At 35.0% G+C, this 23,685-nt stretch overlaps 1 protein-coding gene across 2 annotated transcripts in view; it reads right to left on the bottom strand.

Annotated features, from left to right (window-relative positions):
• Window positions 1-2,419: 2,419 nt before the first annotated feature.
• SLC4A4 (solute carrier family 4 (sodium bicarbonate cotransporter), member 4) overlaps window positions 2,420-23,685 on the bottom strand; it is a 209,139-nt gene continuing 187,873 nt past the window's right edge. Inside the window, exons 18-23 of one of the 2 annotated variants that reach the window (XM_008579815.1) lie at window positions 16,449-16,517; window positions 13,913-14,086; window positions 11,144-11,305; window positions 7,589-7,685; window positions 5,118-5,197; window positions 4,305-4,390 (exon numbers count right to left, since the gene is read on the bottom strand). In XM_008579815.1, the coding sequence (XP_008578037.1) occupies window positions 5,154-5,197; window positions 7,589-7,685; window positions 11,144-11,305; window positions 13,913-14,086; window positions 16,449-16,517 (546 nt within the window). In that variant the 3' untranslated portion in view covers window positions 4,305-4,390; window positions 5,118-5,153. Of the gene's footprint in view, window positions 4,391-5,117; window positions 5,198-7,588; window positions 7,686-11,143; window positions 11,306-13,912; window positions 14,087-16,448; window positions 16,518-23,685 lie in introns of both variants that reach the window. The other variant, XM_008579814.1, reaches the window with a different exon arrangement.

Here is a 23,685-nt window from a genome sequence, read left to right as displayed (position 1 = left end):
GCACCCAAGGCGGTAAAATAATAGACTGTTAACAATTATTTGAAGAGTCGAACAGAAGCACTTGACACTCGTAAATGCATAAAGTTACTTTATTTTAAGTATACATTTAATTTTGAAAAATATAAATGCTAAAATATCTCATCTTCTTCATCTCTTAATTCCATAAAAGTCACAATAGAAAGCTTCATAAAACTGTAAAATACTATTATGTTATAGGAATTTTAGGTTTTATATTGGAAAAATTATTAGTAATATATCGAAATGTTTTCTGTTCTTTATCATTTTGTTCCACCATGTTGATCTTATAGGAATTTTAGGTTTTATGTTGGAAAAAAATTATTAGTAATATATTGAAATGTTATCTGTTCTTTATCGTTTTGTTCCACCATGTTGATTTACTTCATTTAAAATAAAAAGATGCATCATTTCTCCAAAGTTAATAAAGACTTAAGAGAATAAAAATAAGCATATCTGAAAGTGCATATTGATTCTGAAAAATAATGTGTACAGATATGTACCAGCCATGAAAATGGCTAAAAAGAGGCATCTATTCACTCCTTTCACATTGCAGGACTGGGACAAAGTTACTTCTGGCTCTTAAAGTTTCACTGGATGACTTTAGCCCTGAGTTGCAATATTTGCCTAAGAAACAAAATTCAGGATTTTTGTTTTATACCCATAGAGCACAATGAAATGAGCCAAGAAATAAGACATATCTGAATTTCTGGTTAAAATACAACTAGAATGGTTAGCATAAATGACAAAACATTTTTATTTCAGGCTGCAATGAAGCTCAATGGAATCACCATCTGAAAATTCGCAAGGCCCTTTGGATAGTGAATGCCATAAAAATCATTTGATCATATTCGGTCACTTGGTGTCACTGAGCTTCATGCTCAGGCTGTGAAGAATATATGTGAAATATCATGGAATATAAATAAGAAAAATCTCAGCTTCCTGCACCAAAATCATTAAGTGGTGTGAAAAGGACTAAAGAAACTTTGTCCCATCCTTGAACAATGTCAACCTCTGTAATACAACTCAAATGGTTTTATCTTTTTGAAGATAGTCAGCAGTCAATACATTTCAAGTACTTTTACACAGTTAAAAAAAAAAAAAAAGAACTAAAAACTTGGAAGACAATCATTCTTTACATTAAACACCAATATATAGCTGATAAAAGATTTACTCTGTGTGTGCTGGTGCATGTGCATGAAGTACACACAAACTGAACTACTGACAGCATACAGCTGCTTTACCCCCATTCTTTGAGGTGGGGGCTGAGAAGGAAGGTTTTTCTTTTCTTCCTCCTTCTTAAGTCATTAAATCCTGTCCCCATCTCTCACCCTTAACCTTGACTGGAAGAAGAGGCAGGTACACTATTGCCTATGGCACAGAAAATAATTAGGATTCCAAGTAGTTGTTTTACACAGTAGAGGAGAGTGACTTTTGTCAAGGAAAAAAGTGTCTCCAAGAGATTTTCTCTCAAATGCAAAACCAGAGGCATGTACACTGTTTTGATAAGGCAGACGCTTGGCCTAGTCATCTCTTACCCTCCAACGGTAAATTTCTACAATCACAGGACTTCTGGTTAAAAACTCTGAGTGTACTTATTAGTCTTTACTTCAAGCAACTTGAAACTTTTATCTCCAAATTCACATCACAGAGAAACACTTTGTAAAAATTTACTGTTGTATTTGTGTCCAGTTTACATAAAAACAAAACCACCCGAAAATCTGGTTAGTTCTTAGTCAATGAGTAAATTCCATTAAAATACAGTTAATTTGGTGACTCTTTGTGAGCCTCAGGTTTTGCTTGCTAGCGTGGTTAACTACTTCCTGTTCCTCTAAAAGCAATGATTTTTTAAAAACTTTCCTGGGTTCCATTATATTGAAAGGATTTAATATTAACTGTTCCTTTTAGCAAATGTAAGGTACTATTCTGTGTTTATATCATGAATACCAACCTTCCATCACAGATTATGAATCATAAATGGAGGTGCAGATAGCTTTTACATCTACTCAAAGGCTGTAATGAAGGGCTTTCAGAAAGTAAACAAAAATGTCTTTAATTTAACAAGATCATAAACTAGGTTGAATTTATTATGATGGGTTTTAAACATTTTATTGAAGCTCCCATCAGTAAAGAAAAAGGGAAAGCCTTCTTGTATAGCTTTATATTAGGGTAACAGAAAACTAGATAATATAGAATAATCATTTTAAGGATAGTTCTAAATACAAATGTGATGCCAAAATTTGGCATGTGAAGTTTTAACACAGTAACATGTAATTTGCCAATATCATTTTAATGAAAAAATTGAGGTCATTTATACCTAATTTGTATAAAATTAACTTTTAAGGTTATCAGATACTAGAAAAGTAATGGCCAACTTAGGATAACAAAATTTTTATAATCAAAATTTCAAGAGGACAGAATTGCAATTTAATTAATATAAGAACAAGTAGGAGTCAATAAGTGCATACTGTGAAAATAAAATAAAAGGTATCTTCTGCTTCCAGTAGTCCTCCAACACCTGTTACAGTAAGGATACAGCCCAATTTTTATATAATCCAAAATTATGAATTCAAACTTTAAAATGTTATGTTTAACATACATTCATATATGTAACATATTAAAAACATTACATTTAAATACCATGATAAATTTAGTTAATAAAAGTCTAATTTTCAATTTGGTAATTTGAAACACACATAAACATATATTAATATATGTACACATGTATTCTAAATGTCACGATCATAGAGAATTACCTTTGCATCCTTATAAATGTGTGAGAGAGTACTGTTAAAGTGTATACACATATACCTCTGCAGATATTTCTACATTCCCATAATACTTTATTATGTGAATGGACTATTAATATTCCTATGGATTTTATACTGTAAATGTGTGCTATTGTGTCAATGATGGTGACATTGCTGAATAATAAAACATATTTATCCCGATCTGCATAATGGTGAATTTCTTGGAATTTTATCATTCTGATGGATTATTTCATGTGTGGTTTGGGTTTTATGAAAACTGACACCAGAGGCTGGATAACTTTGCCCTTTGCCTACTGTCATTCTTTCTCTAACTTTGGTTAGAAACACCTAACATAAGTGCACCAGCCACACACAGAGCCTATACACAAACATACGGGTATTTCAAAATGAAAAAATGTCTAACAATACTGCATAGGACATCAACATAATAATACAATCAGCATCTGTGCCCAAACACTACTATTATCAGAACATCAGTTATTCCCATTACACAGGAGTTTCTCATTTCTCCCTCAATCTCCTTCATAGAACAGTTAAATTTCTTTTACAGAAAGGGAAAAATGGATGCTTAGAAACATGGTGTTTTTAATCTGATCTAGCCTTCTGGCTTACCCTAGAGATTGTGTATTAGTGTGTGTGTGTGTGTAAAAATCACATTATATACAATACAATTTTTACAGAAAGCTTGGCAGCTACAAATAAGAGGTAGAACTACTCAAAACTATGTTTCCTGCTGCAGGAAAAAATTCATTTTCTTTACAGTAATTAAAAAAAAGTTTAAAAAATTGACAAAAAATAAGTTGCAGGTTAGGCCCCATAATTTAAACAACAAAATCTAGGAAGAAAAATATTCTTCAATGTACTCAACAGATAAATTCATTAAAGGGTTAAAAAATGTTGCATAGGAAAAAGGGACATTCCAGCACTTGCTACAATGATGGCAATGGTTTTTTCTATAGGAAGTAAAGTACCTTTAGTTTTTCTTCTTTTGATAACTCTAAAATTAAGGTTTACAAGCAAGAGCAAGTTAGAATAGCAACACTTTTTCCAGTTCTGGAGAGCTCTAGAAGCGAGAAGGAACTCTGTCTGGAGGTCACGGTTTGTTCTACCAAAGACAAGCCAGTAAGCAAAGCTTCAAAGATAAAATTATCAAGTTCCTTCAATATTTTAATGAAAGGTGTTATAAAATCCTTAATACTTTTGTCCTCTGCTTAATAGAGGAAAAGAACAGGATCTGTGCATGTCTTGAGTGACAGAGAAATTTGGTTGTCAGAGGACACATCTGAAAGTATAAGAACAAAAGGGGGATTCCTCAGATGGTGTTTTTTTAAAAAGGTGCACTTATTGTCTTGATTTTACCTATGCAAGACAGAAGCAGAGAGAGCACTGTATTATTTGGCCAGTGACCAAAAACTTAAACAACAAAAATTAAAAAATGAACAGACCAAAAAAACAAGAACATTAACAACAATTGTCAGTGTTAAGAAAGATAAACAGGTTACAATGTAGTTTCTGTTCCCTTGCTCCTCCAGAAATAATCATTGTCTTCAGGCTCAAGTTCTATTATTATTTGAGGCACAACTTTTACTGGAGTTCTAGGAGGACTAGAGGAAAATGAAAAAGAAAAGGAAAAGACATAGTAAGCAAACCAGATTTCTTTTATCGTTTGTCAAGTGTTTATGCATTATACAGAAGTCAAATCTGTCATTCTTTGCTCTCTTTTAATACTTATCTCATCCTTGTGTATTAAAAACAAACATTTTTAAATGGGTTGAAGATACCAATAGTCAAAAAATTCAAGTAAAGATCTGATAAAATCTCATACCCGGATTTAATAAAAGGAAAAAAAAAATACTTTCTGCCCCCTCAAAAAAAGAGAAGAGAGATTACCAGATGGGTAATACTGTCAAAAATTAAAGGACAAAAAGACTGACCTGATTAAAAACATTCAGTGATATCACTCTTGAGAATTGAGGAGGATCTGAACTCTCTAGAGCCTTCTTAAAAGGGAAGGAAACTACTGGAAGAGAGCTGCCAGGAAACACCAGTCACCCCTAAATCAGGGGACAGCACTGACGTTATAAGAACTAATGCTGATCCTGGGCTGTGAATTAATGACACTGAAAGATTCCATTATTTCTAAGAGTAAGTAGGTCTCTTAGAATGCTTTTTACCAGTAAAATCTGACACGAGTTTCAGTCGTTGGGTAATTTCTTTAAGATAAATCATGGAAAAGAAGGACAGGAAGTTCTGCCAATAACCCACCACTGACCACATTTCTGTGGAGCAATCACCCCACAGAATAACGTGAAATCCTGGGCTCTCCTTTACCTTGGCATACCAAGTGATGGAAGGAAAGGAATTTTATCAACATGATGTGTGGCGTTCAAGGAATGTCGGTGATCTTTCTCCTGGAAAAAAAAATTTTTTTAAATCATAAATAGTAGGTCTTGGGTAAAGTATAAAACTATAGTCAAAACAAAAATCTTCACGAAAACAGATGCATCTTTCACAACTGGAAAGAGTAAGAAAGATAAGTTTAGACAATTTCAATAAACACCATATCAAGCTAAGAATCTCATTAGTGTGATGAAGCCAAAATCACTTAGTTTCCTTTACTTTAGGTTTTCTGGGATGGACCACTGTTGTCTTTTCAGTAAGAAAGGCAAGAGGGGAATCATTTTTAGAGGGTGATAGCATCTTCGTAATGTCTAAGACTTGCCCTTCAATGTCCTTCCATATTCAGCATTCACAATTCTGTCCTGCTCTTATTCATGGGGATAAAAACGTTTGAGTTATTTACTTATACTGCGTGTGATTCTGCTTCTATCAATTTTGCTCTTTAATGAATTATAAAGATTAGCATGACATTAGAAAATACATCAGTCAGAATGATCACGTGTATTTTGCCTAAGTAAACCTTTAATATCAGATCAACTCTCAGTTTATCCTTTTAAAGAATTTTTGAGAGGATGAAGAACAACTGGCACGTAAACTTTTTCCATGAGCCTCAGATTTGCTGGTGATGTTTGGTTTAGTTAAGCAGCCTTTGCATTATACTTAGAAGGGGCTTTACCAGGTTACAATGCCAGCAGAAAACATATAGGCTGTGTTCACATATTTCACGGTCTCCTTTTGCTATTAATACTCTAAAGATAAAACATGAAGTCAGAACATGGTTTGGGAAGCTTAATTCAAAAATAAATTTGTAACCAAATCTCATTGATAGGAGCGAGCAGAAATTAGCGTCAGTCACAAGTTACAGATTACAAATAGGATACCAAAGGTAAGACTGCTTTCACTCTTTGTTCTTTAAACCCAGGGTGGCAGCCAGCCCCTAATACGGCCCCCAATGATCTCTGTCTCCTAGTATTTATGTTCTTGTGTAATTCCTCTCCATATTTTAACAGGGTTGGTCTGCACAACCAACAGAATATGGCAGAGTGATGTTAGGTCACTTCTGAGATTCAGTTATAAAAGAAACCAAGCCTCTGTCTTAGTTTCTCTCTCTTTATCACTGACTTTAGGGGAAGCCATATCATAGGCAGCCCTATGGAGATGCCCATGGGCCAAGGAACTAAAACTTCCTTCTAAGAGCCCCATGAGTGAGCTTGTAAGCAGATCCCAAGTTCCAATCAAGTCTTCAGAGACTCAGCCCCAGCTGTCAATTTGACAGCTTAACAGCAATCTCATGAGAGACCCTGTGACCATGAAATTCAGCTGTTCATAAATTTCTGAATGTCAGGAACTGTGAGAAAATACATGTTTGTTATTTTCAGCTGCTAAATTCTGTGGTAATTTGTTACTCAGCAATTAATAACTAATATATACATTTTTAAACCAATAGTCATTCATTTCAAACTTTTCTTGGTAACAGTAATCTCTTATTGAAGTTGAAGTGGCATTGTCAAATAGAAATAAAAGTGTCTCAACTGTCTTTTTTCCTGTAATAGATCAGTATACTTCAAAGTACATCTGGATCTAGAAGAATATATTTTCTTCAAATAAGAAATAAAAGTGGAAAGTATTTTGGTGGTGATTGCTCCTTGCCAGTGGAAAAACTTGAGATGTTTGCTAATGTTACTACAGAGATTTTCCCCCTTTTCAAGTGGCCTGTTAACTCAATTACAAAAAAAAAGATGGCATGTCACAAACCATTACACTGTAGCCACCAGGCTATTACCACAGAAAGACCACTGCAGTTACAATGACAATCTCTAAATAGCAGAAGGGAAATGATAATGAAGAAGTTAGAAAAAAAAACACATATCTTATGAGTTATACCTAAAAGGTTGTGCTAATATTTTACGATTGCCAATTTAATTGAAAACAATTACTCCAGATTTTCAATATTAACAATTGATTCATTGATTATTGAGAGACCCATGATGCAATTTCTCTTTTGAGCTGATTTGGCCATTGGTTGAAACCTAAGGAAGACAAACAGTAACAGACAGTGATGTAGTACTATAAGCTGCAATTCTAAATAACAGTGGAAAAAAAGAAAAAACAATTAAAAACCTGATTACAAGTTTAGCAATTGAAAAAAACCGATGATGACTTGGGGAGGAGACAAGACCACCAAACAAAAATTTAAAAGGCTATGGATAAAAGGAAGAAGTTAAGAGTGAAGTTAAGGGAATGTAAAAATAAAAGTTTCATAATAATTAAGTATAAATCTTCATACAGAAAAATGAAAAACGAAATAGAAGGAAACTTAGTATAGATGATAGTTCTAAAGTTTTTTCTCTGCAAGTGCAAATCATATTCAAGCGAGCATGCAGGAGGTTAGTTCTACTCACTGTCGGAAGGTTTGCTATCACTTAGGAAAGGTTGCTGTTCCATGATGTCCATTGGAATTTTAATACTTGGAACTTTTTCTGAGTATGGGCAGTCAGACTGTGAAAGAAATGTACAACAGTTTTGAGAATGTTTACATTACACACTCATTCCTACCTCCCAGTATTGATCAAACCTATCATATTATCATTTACATAGTACTAAGGAAAAAAACCCTAGATATAATCATTTCCTGTTTGCTAACTTTTCAAATCGACACCATCTTTCCCCCTCACATTTGTTTTCCTCTCTTCTGGGCTAACGAAACTGAGTCAATTAAAACTAGAATCACACCAAATGGAGATCACTGCCACTTAATTGTAAGGCTTTCCACAAGCTGGATTTACAATCAGCAAACTTTTATGGGTTGCTGTATGTGTGAAGCAAATATTCTCAATGTGGAAGATTAAACCTAGGAATCTTCCTAAACTGTAATATGGTCTTGAAATTCTTGTTTCATTCATGCTCTCTGATTTCACCTCCAGGAAAACCATGGCCCATCTTTTCTTCCAAAATAAGAAGACTTTAACATCTACAAAGTGTCCTCTACATGGCACTCGAAATAAACCTCCCTTACACTAATACTCTATCAAATACTATTTTATGTTTTAAGATCAATTTCAATTTGCTTGTACCAAAGATATTTGAAAATGTAAGCAAAACATGAGAAAATAAAATCAAGAGGAAGGTGCCTATGTTGGCCAGATAAGCAGAGAATCATAACCTCCAAAAATGATAAAACCAGACAGCTAATCACTGGGCTGATGAAAGAACAGTCCACCTCACCCAAACTGTAATATATTTCCGCAGGATTACCACTTGACTTTTTAAAAAAATTCACTATATGGAATCCAAGTCTATGTTTGAACTGAAAAGATTCAATTCATCTCTTCACTGAAAGTACTGAGGAGACAACCTTTAGTGGAAAGAAAAAAAATGAAAACTAGGGGCCAAAAAACAAAAAAAAAATCTTAACATAAAGCCTACTACCCACATTGGAAACGTCTTTATGAAATCAAAAGATGATAATGAGCTACAAGATCCTTCTAGAGAACTAAGACATTGAACTTAAATTGACAAAAAAAGAAAAAAAATAATGAAGATGCCACATGTACCTACCTTTATGAAAATGTCAAGAACAATAAGTCTTATTAACAGTACAGTATTTCAAATATTTCCCCAAATAATAGTACTTATAGATGGACATGTTAGCAGCCAACCCTTAATCACAGTCTACCAGGAAAGTTCAAAAATGACTGTGAGTGGTTCCAAATGTTGACAAGCCATAATTCTCACTATTTCTGTTCATTCATATCAGAATTGTTCCCCCTGTGTCCTGGTGTGGCTCCTTGCATCCTTGTGTTCACACCACACAATATCAGGTGAACCTCAGGAGAGCCACCTTCCAAATGTAGAGCCCCAAATAATGGGCTCAACACATATAACTTACTGCACAGATGTACTCTGCATTGCCTGGATGGTTTCATTGTCTAGGAATATATATGTTTATTTGGGTAGAGGGGCTAGAGAAGAGGAAGAGGGGAAGAAATAAGTATTATACATTATCGTTAAGAAATCTGTTGGAAATATGGAGTTGAAAATGTTAAATACTGATAAAAGAATAGCACTGCTAAATATGATTTGCTGAAAATTGTATCCAAGAAACTTCTCAAGAGCTCATTTGATCCAACTTTTGTCCCCAGAGAGCAGTAAATTTAAAGCACTACCAAAAGTTAATATTTTATTATTTTTTCTTAAAAACCATTAGAGAAGAGGATTCTAAAATATTACTTAACACGTTTGTAATATGTAACAAATTTTTAAGTTTGGTTCCCCTGTACATAAACTGAGGTGCCCATTTTCAAAATTCAAGATGAAGTACTGCTTTAATCATCTTAATATTTCAGGTAAACTTTTTTTCACGAGTGATCCAGAAATTCATTTCAAATTTTGATTTCTATTCATTTTGTAAACATGTAATTCTTCTTAATACAGTATCTTAATTTCTGCTGCAGTTTAAACACATTCTCTTTTTTTGTCATCATTGGAAACAGAAAATCTATACACCTGCTCTCACTGCAGATGGATGATGACAGTCATAAAAGCTCTGTCAGACTCTTTTACTCTTTAGCTAAATGTGCCTCATATATTTAGTTTTTCTTATTGAATCAGTTTATCTGAAATCCAATTCGGTCTGTTACCTTCCTTCACTGTACTATTTCCAAGTTCTACAGAAAGAATACAATCAGACAGCCTGACCAGTTGAAAATAACCAGAGCAACCTGGATTACAGTTTTGGCTTTGCTATTTATAGCTGTGTACATTTAGAAAAATGACTTAAATATGATTTCAAAGCATCACGTTGTTCACCTTTAATATATACAATTTTATTTTTTAATCATGCCTCAATAAATCTGGGGAAAAAAAGATTTAACATTTCTCAGTGCAAATTTCCTCAACTGTAAAATGGGAACAAACATATACACTTTAAACAGTTATTATGAGGTAAGCATGATCGAAGTTATCAAGTACTGAGTAGATACTAAAAATTGATTATATTCCTACTTTAGAATGGGTAGTGACACACAAAAAGGACATTTATGATACTTCACTATGCAAACTCCACAACAAATTTTCATATGGAAAATGTCATTTTGGCAATTTTTTTCAAAAGCAACTTGAATACACTGTGTGTGTGTGTGTGTGTGTGTGTGTGTGTGTGTGTGTGTGTGTGTGTGTGTATTAGAGAAAACTCTCAGCTTTCCTCCTTGCACTGATTATAGATTCCTACTGGAGCATCTGTATTTCTGTGAAATAATCTCCTAAAGAAAAAAAAATAGGCAATAATTTCATTTCTTAGCTTGATCACTCAATAGCAGGAGGACCATCTAGACCATGACACTGACTGCTCTAATTATATAAAAAGACCCCAAACTCCAATTCCCTTTCCATTTTACTTAAGAGTTAAGGAGAAATAATGTCAAATCATGTTAGCATATATACAATGCTAGTATAATATAACAGCACAGGACTTTGGTTGAGAGCCTATGCAAAAAGATACACAGATCATGGGAGGTGAGGTCACCAAGCTCTGTATACATTAGGCTTAAAATTACATAAAATTGAGTTATTATCTCAAATATAAATCCTGGATTGTCAATAGCAAACCAAATACATTTTATAGCATTAAAGAGCAAACTTCCTTTATATCTATAATACTGGAGTGCTTAAAACATGGTGTTTTTTTCCCCCCAGAAGTTATGATGTCTTTATTAGTGCATCAACAGCTACAGGAAGACTTCAGAAAAAAACAAAGAGAAAATCTAAGACTTCAAAAAAACCAAAGAGAGAATATAAGAGGCAAATGGAGGTGAAATGAGCGGTAGGTCACACAGCCGTTCTTAGTTCTAACATTCTTAGAACTTAGACTTCCATCTCACATCAGGTATAAAAAAGTACAGTTTTCGCATTTTTTTTCTTTAACTAGCTTTACTTTGGAATGTTTGAAAGTTTCTTACATCATCATTGTCACTGTCCAGACTTCCCTTCTTCTTTTTCTTTTTCTTCTCATCCTCCTTCTTTTTCTTGTCTTTTTCTGGAATGACATCATCGAGGAAGCTAAGGTCATGCTGGGAGAAGAGGTAGTCCATGCCTTTTCTGACAGCTACAAGTGCCAAGATCTGGAAGGACAAATATAAAAAGTAGAAAGACACCATGTCATATGAAGTCACAATGAGTTTTGATACTGCCTATCAAAGTCTGCAAAAACCTATTTTGTATAAGGCTAAAGTATGATAGAACTCGTCTTGACTATATGGGCTTATATTAAGCAAACCATAATCATTTTCTTAATAGGAAATGTTGTTTCATAAGAGTCTTAGTTGAAACTCACTTTGTTTTGTTCACTGGAACATACTGGTCGCATTAATTAGAATTTTTATACAGAAGTATTATTTTTCAAAACCAATTCCTTCTATGTCAGATTTTTCATAAAATAAAGTTTAAAGGCAAAAAGTAGCTTGCATATGACTTCTCATTATTCCAAATTAAAAAGTCAAGAAAATCTATACAACACAAAGTACACTAAGGTATCTTCGAAGTGTTAACAATGAGATAGTATTTGAGAATGCATAGACTATTTCATTTGTGGACTACACCAATCACTACCATTAACTGAATACTTACCATGTGTCAGATACTGTGCTAAAAACTCTTAGCCAAAATTATCTCATTTATTCTTCACAACAAACCCAAAAAGTAGATATTATTATCTTCATCTTATAGCTGAGGAAACTGGAGCTTAGAGATGTTGAGTGTGTTATCTAAGATCATGAAACCAGATGAAGGAACAATACAAAGGGTCCAGATGTTTGCTTCCAAAACAAGTATTCCTTGACCTCTGGATCTTTGGTTCTACGAACTTCTCTTGAAGAGTAACTTCTGAAGGTACATTTAAAATATCTTTGATCAAGAGTAAAATTAGTGTGCAGCAAGTTACAGGAGGCCTGGCTCTGCTGCAAATTAAATAGTGTCTTTATCACATCATGTTCTATATATGTTGGTTTCTTCATCTCCTAGAGAAATTAATAACATTTACTCTGCTGATATTACAGGATTGTTTTGCGACCAAATAAAAGCTCCAAAAAAATAAAAACACCTTATAAAGGTACAGCATTTTTAATTATTATTTAGCTTAAGCAGTAAGTGATTTACTGGATATATTTAAAATTTACCCTGGTCTAGCTTTGTTCTTCCTGGTTTTAGCAAAATTAATAGGTAAGTGGATAATACTAATAGGTGAATGTGAGTCATTTCTCACACTCAGTATGTTTTCCAGTAAGATAATGTAGTTCGGGGGGGGGGGGGGGGGGAAGACACAAGGGAGCATTAAGAAAAAAAAAACCTGACTTAAATATCACTAGTATTTTATACCAGTGTTTTCTGTGCTGCGGGAAGAAAGAGGAGGGGGGGGGGGGGGGAAGACACAAGGGAGCATTAAGAAAAAAAAAACCTGACTTAAATATCACTAGTATTTTATACCAGTGTTTTCTGTGCTGCGGGAAGAAAGAGGAGGGGGGGGGGGGGGGAAGACACAAGGGAGCATTAAGAAAAAAAAAACCTGACTTAAATATCACTAGTATTTTATACCAGTGTTTTCTGTGCTGCGGGAAGAAAGAGGAGGGGGGGGGGGGGGGAAGACACAAGGGAGCATTAAGAAAAAAAAAACCTGACTTAAATATCACTAGTATTTTATACCAGTGTTTTCTGTGCTGCGGGAAGAAAGAGGAGGGGGGGGGGGGGGGGGGGGGGGAGTAAGACACAAGGGAGCATTAAGAAAAAAAAAACCTGACTTAAATATCACTAGTATTTTATACCATTTTTTTCTGTGCTCCTGAAAGAAAAAAAACAATTACAAACAACAAATATATATAAAACAAAATAAAATAATAATCCTGACTAAGAGTAAGAGGATTTTTATAAAAAATAAAAGGAGGTGATATATGAAAATTTTGTTTCCAAAGTTGTGTGGGAGATAGAACAGAGCAGGGGCTAGTTTTGTGACCTGTTTTAAGTATATGTCTGTGTGTTTTTATTGTAAGAAATGGAGAGTTATGTACGGTAAAGTATAAATTCAGTAGTGAAGCCAAATACAGAAGCTTGCATTTCCTTTTCCCCTTGTTTCACTCGTGATTCAGAACGGAATGTTAGTTGCTTTACCTTGCTTCTCATCACTATCATAACAAGGATAGAGAGTCCAGTCTTATCCTTAAACTTAGTGTGATGCAAACCACGAGAACATCAACATCTGAACTCCTCTCTCCATTTCTTTTAATGCATGGGATGATTTCTCGTTAAGTCATCAATCTTTGCTATTATTTGGACCGAAATGTCCTTTACTCTTATTTACATTGATTCTATTGTACAATATTTTTAAAATAACTAACGTGCCCTGGTATCTACTACGTGTCAGGCACTGTGCTGTATGCTTGATATTCATTATTGATGCTCAGAAAAACAATAAGATTTTGCTGATGAGTCAATGGCAGCTCCAAGAGGTTCATAGACCAGTAAGAACCAGAGCCAGTATTTGAACTCAGGAGAACCTGACTCTAAGGTCCACCACAGACAACTATAGACATAAGAAACTTAAATTACAATTGATCAAAGTGATGAGGTCAAAGCTGGAAAAAAGTGGAACCACACATCAAAGATACGTCTTCCATATCACAATAACCACATGATATCAATATCACCTCAAGAGTAGGTTCAATTAAAAGAATCCCTACCATGACTGGAAAAATGATAGCAGCCACAGTTGACTTGAGGATCCAGAGCAGGGCCAGACACAACACCTGCAGGAAAGTGAACAGGTGGACTCTGCGTAGGGGGACATGTCGCAGGTAGATAAAGTCAGGTTGATGCTTCAGGGGCATCAGAAGCAGCTTCAGGCGATCCATGAACTGGGGAGGAAAGGGGGAGAGAGTCCAACTGCATTACTTCAAAAGCTGGTATATAAAGTCATGTCCACTATGCCTAACTAACCACTAGTGATTTATATTCTATAATTGAGGCAAGCAGTATCCTTTCCAGAAGACAAAGCACTGGTTAAAGGTACAGAAATTCAGTCTAGCACAGTAAGATAGTACAAGGCTCCTGATTTTTGTTGTTAGTTTGCAGGAATGTTATGCAGATATATGAGATAAGTGGCCACCAAAGGATAAAGTCACATAGCAAAAGATAAATTCTAGATGCTCATCTCCTAGTTTCTATTTTCACCATCTGAGTCTCAAGAGACAGGATCTTGTGCCTATTTTAGTAATGACATGCTGAAGGGAGACATTTAATTCATATATCTTACTCTGCCTCGGTTATCTTATCCAAAAGAAGAGGGGATGACTATGCATCATATACATTTCAGGATGTCTTAAAGATACAAAGGAAGTATCCAACTTGAAAATGGGAATGCATTTATATTTTCATAAATTGCACATTACTTAACTATGGCATAATTTGACTAATACATTCAGCATGTATTACCATTTCTTTTCAGAGAAAAGCCTCATGAATATTACAGTGAGTTTGTGAATCTAAGAGAGGCTATCACACAGTCATGTATAAGCAGATATGGAAATGACTATTAAGTATGTGCCTGGTGCTGTATTTCAAAGAATAACTGCTGAGTTGACATCGGTAATGATGAATGGGATGATATTTAAGAACCTATCATAGAGTCTTTCAATAGAAGATGCCTAGTAAACAGCTGCTGAATTGAACCGTTATATGATAAGAACTCTGAAATAATATCTCTATTTTCTTTCCGCAGGGGAAGGAGAAGTCTAAAGGTAAACTAGACTATCACAGACAATCTTCTCTGGAGTGATTTCCTATTGAAAGGGTTTTCTTTCTCCCTCTAGTGCCATTTTTGAGTGGTGGGGACCTTCTCATTTATAAAGATTAGGTTACAAAATTTCTTACTAAATCAGATCTTGCCAAAAATTCTAGAAGTGGGAAGAGTCAAGAGAAAAGTAAGAAAAAGGAGAAAAAGCATTAGGGGCAATAGCACTGCACAATTTAAGAAAGCCACTAGCTGTTCCTTCAGCTGTTTTTTCCCATCATTATGACATATTTGATTTTTTTCTTCTTTTTTATTAAATGAACTTGTACTGAGTTTCAACTGATAAAGCCGAATAATACATACAAACTTCTGATCTAGACCAGATCTTTAAGGATAAAAATAAGAACTATTAGTTTGGGAGCCATTTTTGTTTCATATTTTTCCATTTAGGGGAATAAAGAATATTTACAACAGCAGGTAAAAATAAAATATTTTTACAAATTTATACTTCTCAAAAGTTTCATGGGCCCAAATAAGCCCACATTCACATTCATCTAGTTCAGTCTATGAAGAATCACCTTGTATTTTTGTAACAAACATCCAAATGGTGAAGAACTCTACTCAACGGACCTAAACAGAAAAAAGTAAAGTAGCCTTTTCTCTTTTGGGGGGTCTGGCCACTTTCCCAGCTCTGACTCTAAAACCAAATTACTCTAAAATTAATAAATGAAAGCAAGGACTATTTTGAAGAGGTTCAAATAAATTCTTATGAGTTCACAGAACATGCAGTCTTTTCCCATTAAAACATTACTAAGTGCTAAATAGGGCTACAATTAACAAGGTGCCAGAAAGCAGCAGAAGTACTTCCAGTTTCCTGGTGCCAATTAAATTAAAATTCAGTTGAAAGACAAAGTTGCTTACCAAGTTTTCCCTAATGATTTTTTTTAAAAAGGGGGTCGGTTTTACCAAAGTTGTGAATTGATGAAGTTTTCAACAAAAGCAGCACATAAACCACATTGAATTTATTCTTTTATTGATCTCAGCCATGTGAAAAGCAAATCACATAAGAATAGCCTGTTGTATAAGTACTATCTTGAAGAGCACACTGAAAGAGTTAGATGTCCTTCTTGAAACACACACAGAAAGAGAGACAGAGACAGAGACAGAGTGGGAGAGAGGGGGAGAAACGGGGAGAAAGAAAGAAGAAAGGAAAAGAAAGATTAGAGCTCTCTCCCTTTTCTGGTCGAATGACTTTTAATAGCCTATTTCAAGAATGTGTATATATGATAACATTTGTTAACAGCAGCTAACTTTGTTGATTAAATTGGAAATGAAAAGCAGGTGACTGACTAGAGGAGAAAGTTGAAAATAAATGTGTTTTAAAAACCGAGCAGTTGATTAGCACATTTCTCCAAAGATCTATGACTGGACTATTCTTATTATGAGAAAAACTTACTACTATACTTATATTGCTACAGACAACTCACCTGCACACCATTAAGGGATGCTACCCCCATGTACAGGAATACACCATAGAGTACAGGCATGGGAATAAACTAGAAAAGAAAAAAAGTGATTAAAGGTTAAAAACAACAATAATTTAAAAAGTAATGAAGACAAATCATTTAAATAAAGGCTAAATCTGAAACTAAAAGATAGGATACAATAACCCAGTGACCTCTGACCAGTGTGCTTTATTCATAATGGATAAACTTCTAAACTTTTCATACTAGAAATAAATGAGGCAGGGCAAAGAGGACTTTTGATTTTCATTTTATGCCTATTTTTTTTACAATGAGCATGCATGACCTTAATAATAACTTTTTTTTAAAATTAGGGAAAAAGTTCTGTTCCTCTTTCCCCTTAAAATGAATGACTCTGTAAAACACGTGCTTGCATGGACTGTGAGGTAGAAATCACTCTCGAAACCAAATTCCTTTCACAACAGTCTGTTGACTTTTCCTTAATAATTTTTACTGAATGATCTATCAGCTTGGTGTATAAATACCTCTCTCAATAAAATAAACATCAAACAACTGTCCCCTTTCCTCTTCTCAAGAATATGAAGAGGACTAACTAATGAGAACATTGCTTGAAACGAACATGAACATCTGGAAGCAATTAATTACACACATGGACAAATACACATCTTTTACAACTAAATACATGTTCATGCATTAATTAGCAAAAATCATTTACATTAATACAAAGTGTTTTAACAATGAGAAGTTCCAATGTGTGATGTCTGTAAATTTTATCTATTCTTAGACCTATGAAATGTTCTTAGTACTGAGAAAACTAAGCAAATCAAGGGTGATTTTGTTTCTGGGAAGTCTTCTGTCTGGACAACAAAAGACTCTCAACCTTGGATTTTGAAAAGAAGGTCAAGTAATTTCAGGATTTTTCAAAGCTAAAATACTAAAACCACAAGTCAATTAAGGCCGATCTTACAAAATCCAAATAAAGGAGGCTATTGTCACCAGAAAATGTAGTATGGATTTAGAGTAATTTTTAAAGCACTACCACATGTATTAAGTGAAGCACAATTTCTATCAGCCTGTTCTCATGATTGCCTAAAACAGTTCTTCTGAGCTCCTTTGGCCATTATTAGAGAACTAGTGAATTCTAAATGGTGCATGACTGTCTCTAATTGCTACATAGGAATGGTTACATTTATATGGAATTAATATGCTTATTTATACAAAACATCAAATGCTTCTTCAGAAAAAGACTATTTATTGTAGCTAATTTTGATTTTGAGCTCAGAAGAGAATAAATGGTACAGAATGTTAAAGGAGATAGGAGAGATGGTGTTTGTGCAGGGAAAGCCAGTGTGCTATAATACCCAACAGTCACCACAAAATGCTGAACACATCACATTCAAGTCACTTGAGTTCTGACACACACCTTTATTTTCTTTTAGAATGCATATGTTTCTATTCCTTACGAATCCTCTATATAAATTTACCAAAAAATAAAAAAACAAAACTAACACAGGAACCATTTTATAGCTCTGACTCAATTATTTTTTAAACATCTTCCATTTTTTCTTAATTTATGACGACTTTTTTTTTTTTTTTTTTCGTGACCGGTAACGGGATCGCAACCCTAGGTGTCGCGCCCACACTGCGCTCAACCAGTGAGCGGACCGGTATGATGACTTCTTTCTCATAATTTCATTTTTAATTTGGTGGGGGGAGAAAAAAAGGTGGGAGGGTAAAAAAGAAAAAATATTTTACTCAAATTAAGAAGTAACTACTGCAGGAATTCTAACTAGCTTTCATTCAAGGAAACTAGTTAGAATTCCTGCAGTAGTTACTTCTTAATTTGAATAAAATACTTTGCTAGCTTGAAAAAAAGTAATTACAAAGGGTCCATCCCCAGTCTGTCCTCACCCCTCACCTAAGCTAAGGTAAATATTTTCTCTAATGTGGTTCTGATGCCAAAATGAAGGAAAGTTGTGCTTTGCTGCTTAGGTCCATTCTCTGCAAATTTACAATTAGAGAATGGCATGGGGTGTGGGTAAGGAAATAGCTTTAAATATACACTTTATTTTTTTTTTAAATATTCTTTGTGGGAAAGGAAATTGTAGATATAAGCAAGGCTATTCAGTCCATTTTTGGCCAATGTCTATGTGATACGAAGCTCCTATGAAATTTGCCATCTTCATTACAATAGTGCAACGTCTCATTAAAAATCTTCCAATACCGGGGCCGGCCGGGTGGCGCACTGCTACAGTGCGCCGCTTGGGAAGCGCGGCAGTGCTCCCGCCGAGGGTTCGGATCCCACATACAGACCGGCTGCTCACTGGCTGAGCGAGATGCGGGAGCGACACCGAGGGTTGCGATCCCCTTGCCGGTCACGAAAAAAGACAAAAAAAAAAAAAAAAAAAAAATCTTCCAATACGGAAATCTATTGTGTTAGAAAATATTTTATTAAATTTGGTCCATCAATCACATCAGAAGGTCAGTTCTTAAAATTGATCAAAATAGAATCATTCATTAAAATAGAAATTTCTCAAAGGAAAGAAAAGAAGAATGTGTCGTAAAAAGACAGGACCTCATCTTAAGTTAAATCAGTACATAGCAATCATACATAGACATTTCAAAGCAAGACAGAAGTTAAGACATAAAAAAACACAAGGTATACCAGGGCTACAGGCATATCAAGAATTGCCAAATGATAAAATTATGCAAAGAAAATTATATAAATAATCAATCATACCTGGAAAGCTAAAAAGCATAATTATAAATCAGTAGTATAAGACATTTAATAAATATTGAAAATGAAAAAACTGAGTAATTGATCCTATAATCAGACAGAATAACAAAATTGAGATGAAATTAAAGTAAGTTTTAACATATTCAGACCATACCACCAAAATTTTCAAATTCTGGTGAATGTAGCTCCTCTCTTTATCACTTTGATTTGCTGATAGTGTTAGAATATTCCCAGAAGGAACAATGCAAAAAGGGAAAATTTAATAATATGGTAGATTGTAGTTGTCCAACACAGAATTCAGTATAGTAGTGAGACCTCCCATTAGAATAATTGTTCATGTGTGTGTGCGTGTATGTGTATAAAACCCAGAATGAAGTCTTGATTAAGAGCATGGGCACAGAAGTCAGACAGACCTGTGTTCAAATTCTGGCCTTACCAGTTGTGTAACCCTGAGAAAATTATTAACTTCTCTTATCCTCAGTATTCTCATCTTGAAAGTGGCTATGATAAAGACTATATAGCACAAACCATCTAGTCCAGGATCTGGCTCACAATAGATAATAAATGACAAATGTGGTATTGATGTCATCATTATCATGATGACCTTAACTGGTAAGTTGAGAGGCCTGCAATCACCAAGCACAACTCTCTTTGGTTCCTCAGGGGTGGGGGTAAGTGGTGGCAGGGATATAGGCCAGAAGCACAGCTGCAAAGGTCAGATTCAAAACCCCAGTTTTATTAAGCTCTGCTATATTGCTCTTTTGGCTATAACAACTGCCTTCAGAAACCTTATTAAAATAACATCCTAATTCCCTTAAAAGCCTTAAAAGTCTAAGCCCATAAGGAAGCCTATGACATGTAATCTAGTTCCTAGTCATTGAAGAAAATGGAATGAGGAATTTGTGAAAATGCCATATTTCCCTCCACATAAGAGAGGATTAGAAATTGGATCAAAGAAGTTGGGGAAGATCATCTCATGGGAAATGAAAGTGAATGAGTTCTCTGAGGGCAAGTACTGTGTTTTATTTTAAAAGGTGGCAAGCCAGGAGGGTTATGACATTGCTTTGGTGCCAGAGCTATGGCTGAGTTCAAATCTTGGCTCTATTGTTTAAGAACTTTGTGGCCTGGTGAGTTATTCATAATCTTTCTTATCTATAAAATGGAGATGATTATATTTTTTCATAGGTATCACTAAAGAACTAAATTTTAAAAATCTGTGCTGAGCCCTTCATCCGATACCAAGCTCAGTAAATGGTAGCTACTGTTACAATCGTCATCATCGCCACCACTGCTATTACTCTGTTTCCCTAGTACTGAGCAGAGTGTGTGGCATATTGTAGGAGCTCAACAAACATTTGCAAGAGACCATCTTGCAAATTTAATGCCAAAATAAAATGCCATCCTCCACATTTTAGAACACTAAATAAATCTTTTTTTTTTTTTTTTCCTTTTTGTCTTTTTTCGTGACCGGCCACGGATCGCAACCCTCAGTGTCCCGCCCGTACCGGACCGGGACCGGCTACGGGATTGCAACCCTCGGTGCTGCCCCCGCACCTCGCTCAGCCAGTGAGCGGCCGGTCTGTATGTGGGATCCGAACCCTCGGCGGGAGCGCCACCGCGCTTCCCAAGTGGCGCACTGTAGCAGTGTGCCACTGGGCCGGCCCTAGAACACTAAATAAATCTTACAGATAAATTTTGGCCACTCATGTTAAAGATAAACTCATTCAAGCAGAGGCAAGAGAGTAGCAGTGAACTTTACTTGATCTTTATTTCTTTAGGCTTGCCAAAAAAATGAAAATAGTAAGCTCAAGGAACTGCTTTTCATCTTTTTGCTGTTCTTTAGTCTCCCCTACTTTCTTCATACAGAATATTAGCTTAACAGGCAATGCTTCCTCTGCAGAAAAACAGATCTAAACTATTTAACCAGCCTGGGAAGCCAGTTATTCTTGCTTCCCAACAGTTCTGTACTGAATCGCTGTGAGATTCAGCGCTTGAGGCATGCATGACTGTTGCTGGCTAGGATCAGGGGTATCCTCGTGAACTTAAAGCTGGTACACTATAATTCCTTACATTCTTCCACATAAAAAGGCAGATTTCAGCAAAGAGATCAAAACAGAGGTCATAAACTTCATGTTCAAAGTAAACTTGCATAAACAGGCAGGGGGAATGACTGCTTACATGCTTAATTCAGTAGAGAAAATTACTAGGATCATCTGAGAACATTAAACTTGTAAGGGTTGTAAGGAGCTGGGCAGGGAAGGTGTTGAGCCATTTCATTCTAAAAAGTAAAAGTCACACATTTCTCTTGATCCCATTCATTTGATCTGCCTTTCAAAGTCAGACGCTTAAGGAAAGCCATCCTCTGAAGTTGTCTTCTGTTTCTTTAAAAAAATACATAGTCACATGAGAGAGGAAAAAAGTTCCCTCCTCCAAGGTAACCCCTGACACCACTTTCTGTGTGAATTCTGAGGTTAATTGTTAATCTTGACTTTTACTGAGTCTGAACTTGTTTTAGTTAAACTATACCCTCTCCATCTGCTTCTTCCTGTACTGACTTTTCAAATGAGCTAACAGGGGATCCATGACGAATACACATAACTTACCAAATTTCAATGGTAAGAAGGGCTCATGATCTTAAATTTGCGGACGTTATCAGATGTGATTCCTCAAGACAGGAATAGCCTAACTTACTGAAGTAAGGAATCTCAATTACCAATGCCAGACAATTTTCCTCTTGTTCTTAAATCTAGGTTTTCCACAATATGTTAAAAACTATATTAACAAACAATTTAATTTCCCATATATTGGACAAAATCTTGCTTAAAAAAGAGGTTTTCTGGATTACCTTTTTCACTGATTTTTACAATGACTCTTTGGGTAAACTCAAAATTGCCAGGTGGAAATAGCCACAATCGTGGACACTAGCAGCTGAATGAATGTGAGCCAAAGCATGGATTAGTTAAGGAAGGTCAAAGGAAAAGCAAGCTCATGCTCACTGATCCCTTGTATCTCTCTGTCTCCTTTCTCTGCATTCTAATCTGTTCCTGTAGATACTAAGGTGCTTTGCATATCAGGGGCAAAAAAAAAATCATTGTAAAGAACAAAAGGGCTTTCATCTTTCAATCCTCTGCAGCCATATTTGGGTGCAGAGTGAGAAAATAGTTAGGAAGAGGCGTTGTTGAAAATGTGAGTCTTGCATCTCTTCCTAAAGATAGCAATTTATACAGTCTCTGTTTTCTGTGTCCCTCTGGAATCATACGTGATTACTCAGCTGACAGATTCTCCAGTATTAAAACCAATTTGCTGTAACACGTACAAAAAGAACTTTTAAACATATCTGACAATTTTGAATTAGAACTTTATACTGTATTAATGAAAAGAAATAATATAAAAATAAAAGAAAAAATGGGGGAGAGTGACAAGTAAATTTGAACTGATGAAAAGATTTCTGAACATTTATCCCTCACCAGTGACTAAGCACTAGGAATCCCCATAAAAGAAACATTACAGTTGTACCATGCAAGCCCACCTTCAGAGAACTCCATGGGAAAATTAACTTCTAGTAGACCCTCCTACAATATGGGATCACAAACACCTACAATGAACTCTCTACAAATGACCTCTCTACAAATGACCTCACACTACCATGAGCTAAAGCTGTCATTAAGCTTTTCCCCAAGCTGATGTGCTGATGTCTATACGGTGACAGAGAAACATAAAGCATTTTGGCAGCGGATTCTATGCTGTGAAACTTACTGCATCTTCAAACCTAGCCCATAACTTGCTTTGCACTGGCAAAAGTGACAACAGATTTCTCTCTGTCCCTGCATAACACAAGCTCTGAACTCTTTTAAAGTCCTCTGTATATAACTAGAAACAATTTCTCTGTGGTTATTTTTAATCTTAACTCCCCATGTATTACATGAGATACATATTCCTTCATGAATCTGGTCAGAAATTAATTAAATCAGTTAACTGACATTGTGGAAACCAAAGACAAAGGATAAATAATTAAATTCTTTTAACTACTTACCAAGTATTGTATACATAATGTATGCATTAGTCTCAACTCCCTGAAGGCAAAGTTAGTCTTATCTATAGGTTAAGATATTACAGTTCCACTTTCCTCAAATTCATCTGATTGGCAATTGACATAAAATTCGCTAATTTGAGAGAAGTGGAGGGTTTTTGCATTTCACTCTGTACTTCTGAGTTCTTTAGAAGAATGTACTGCTCCATTACTTGTCTAATTAAATGAGCATTTTTAAAACCTTAAAAATTAGAATTGTTTAAAGGTAAAAATTTTTAGAGAAAAATTTGAAAGGATGTTGCAAACAGTGGTTGTTTATATATATTAGGTCTATGGATGATTTTCATGCATTGTACAGTGATGCAAAGCATAAAATACAAATTGTTGATAATTGACCAGCATTATTTATATAATAGAAAAAAAAGAATAAAATGCTTGTATCCCAAAAGAAAATTGGAAGCTCCATGAACAGA

Source organism: Galeopterus variegatus, unplaced genomic scaffold, assembly GCF_000696425.1.
Source record: "Galeopterus variegatus unplaced genomic scaffold, G_variegatus-3.0.2 Scaffold1961, whole genome shotgun sequence".
Taxonomy (NCBI): Eukaryota; Metazoa; Chordata; class Mammalia; order Dermoptera; family Cynocephalidae; genus Galeopterus; species Galeopterus variegatus.
This window is presented reverse-complemented; position numbering and strand designations above follow the sequence as displayed.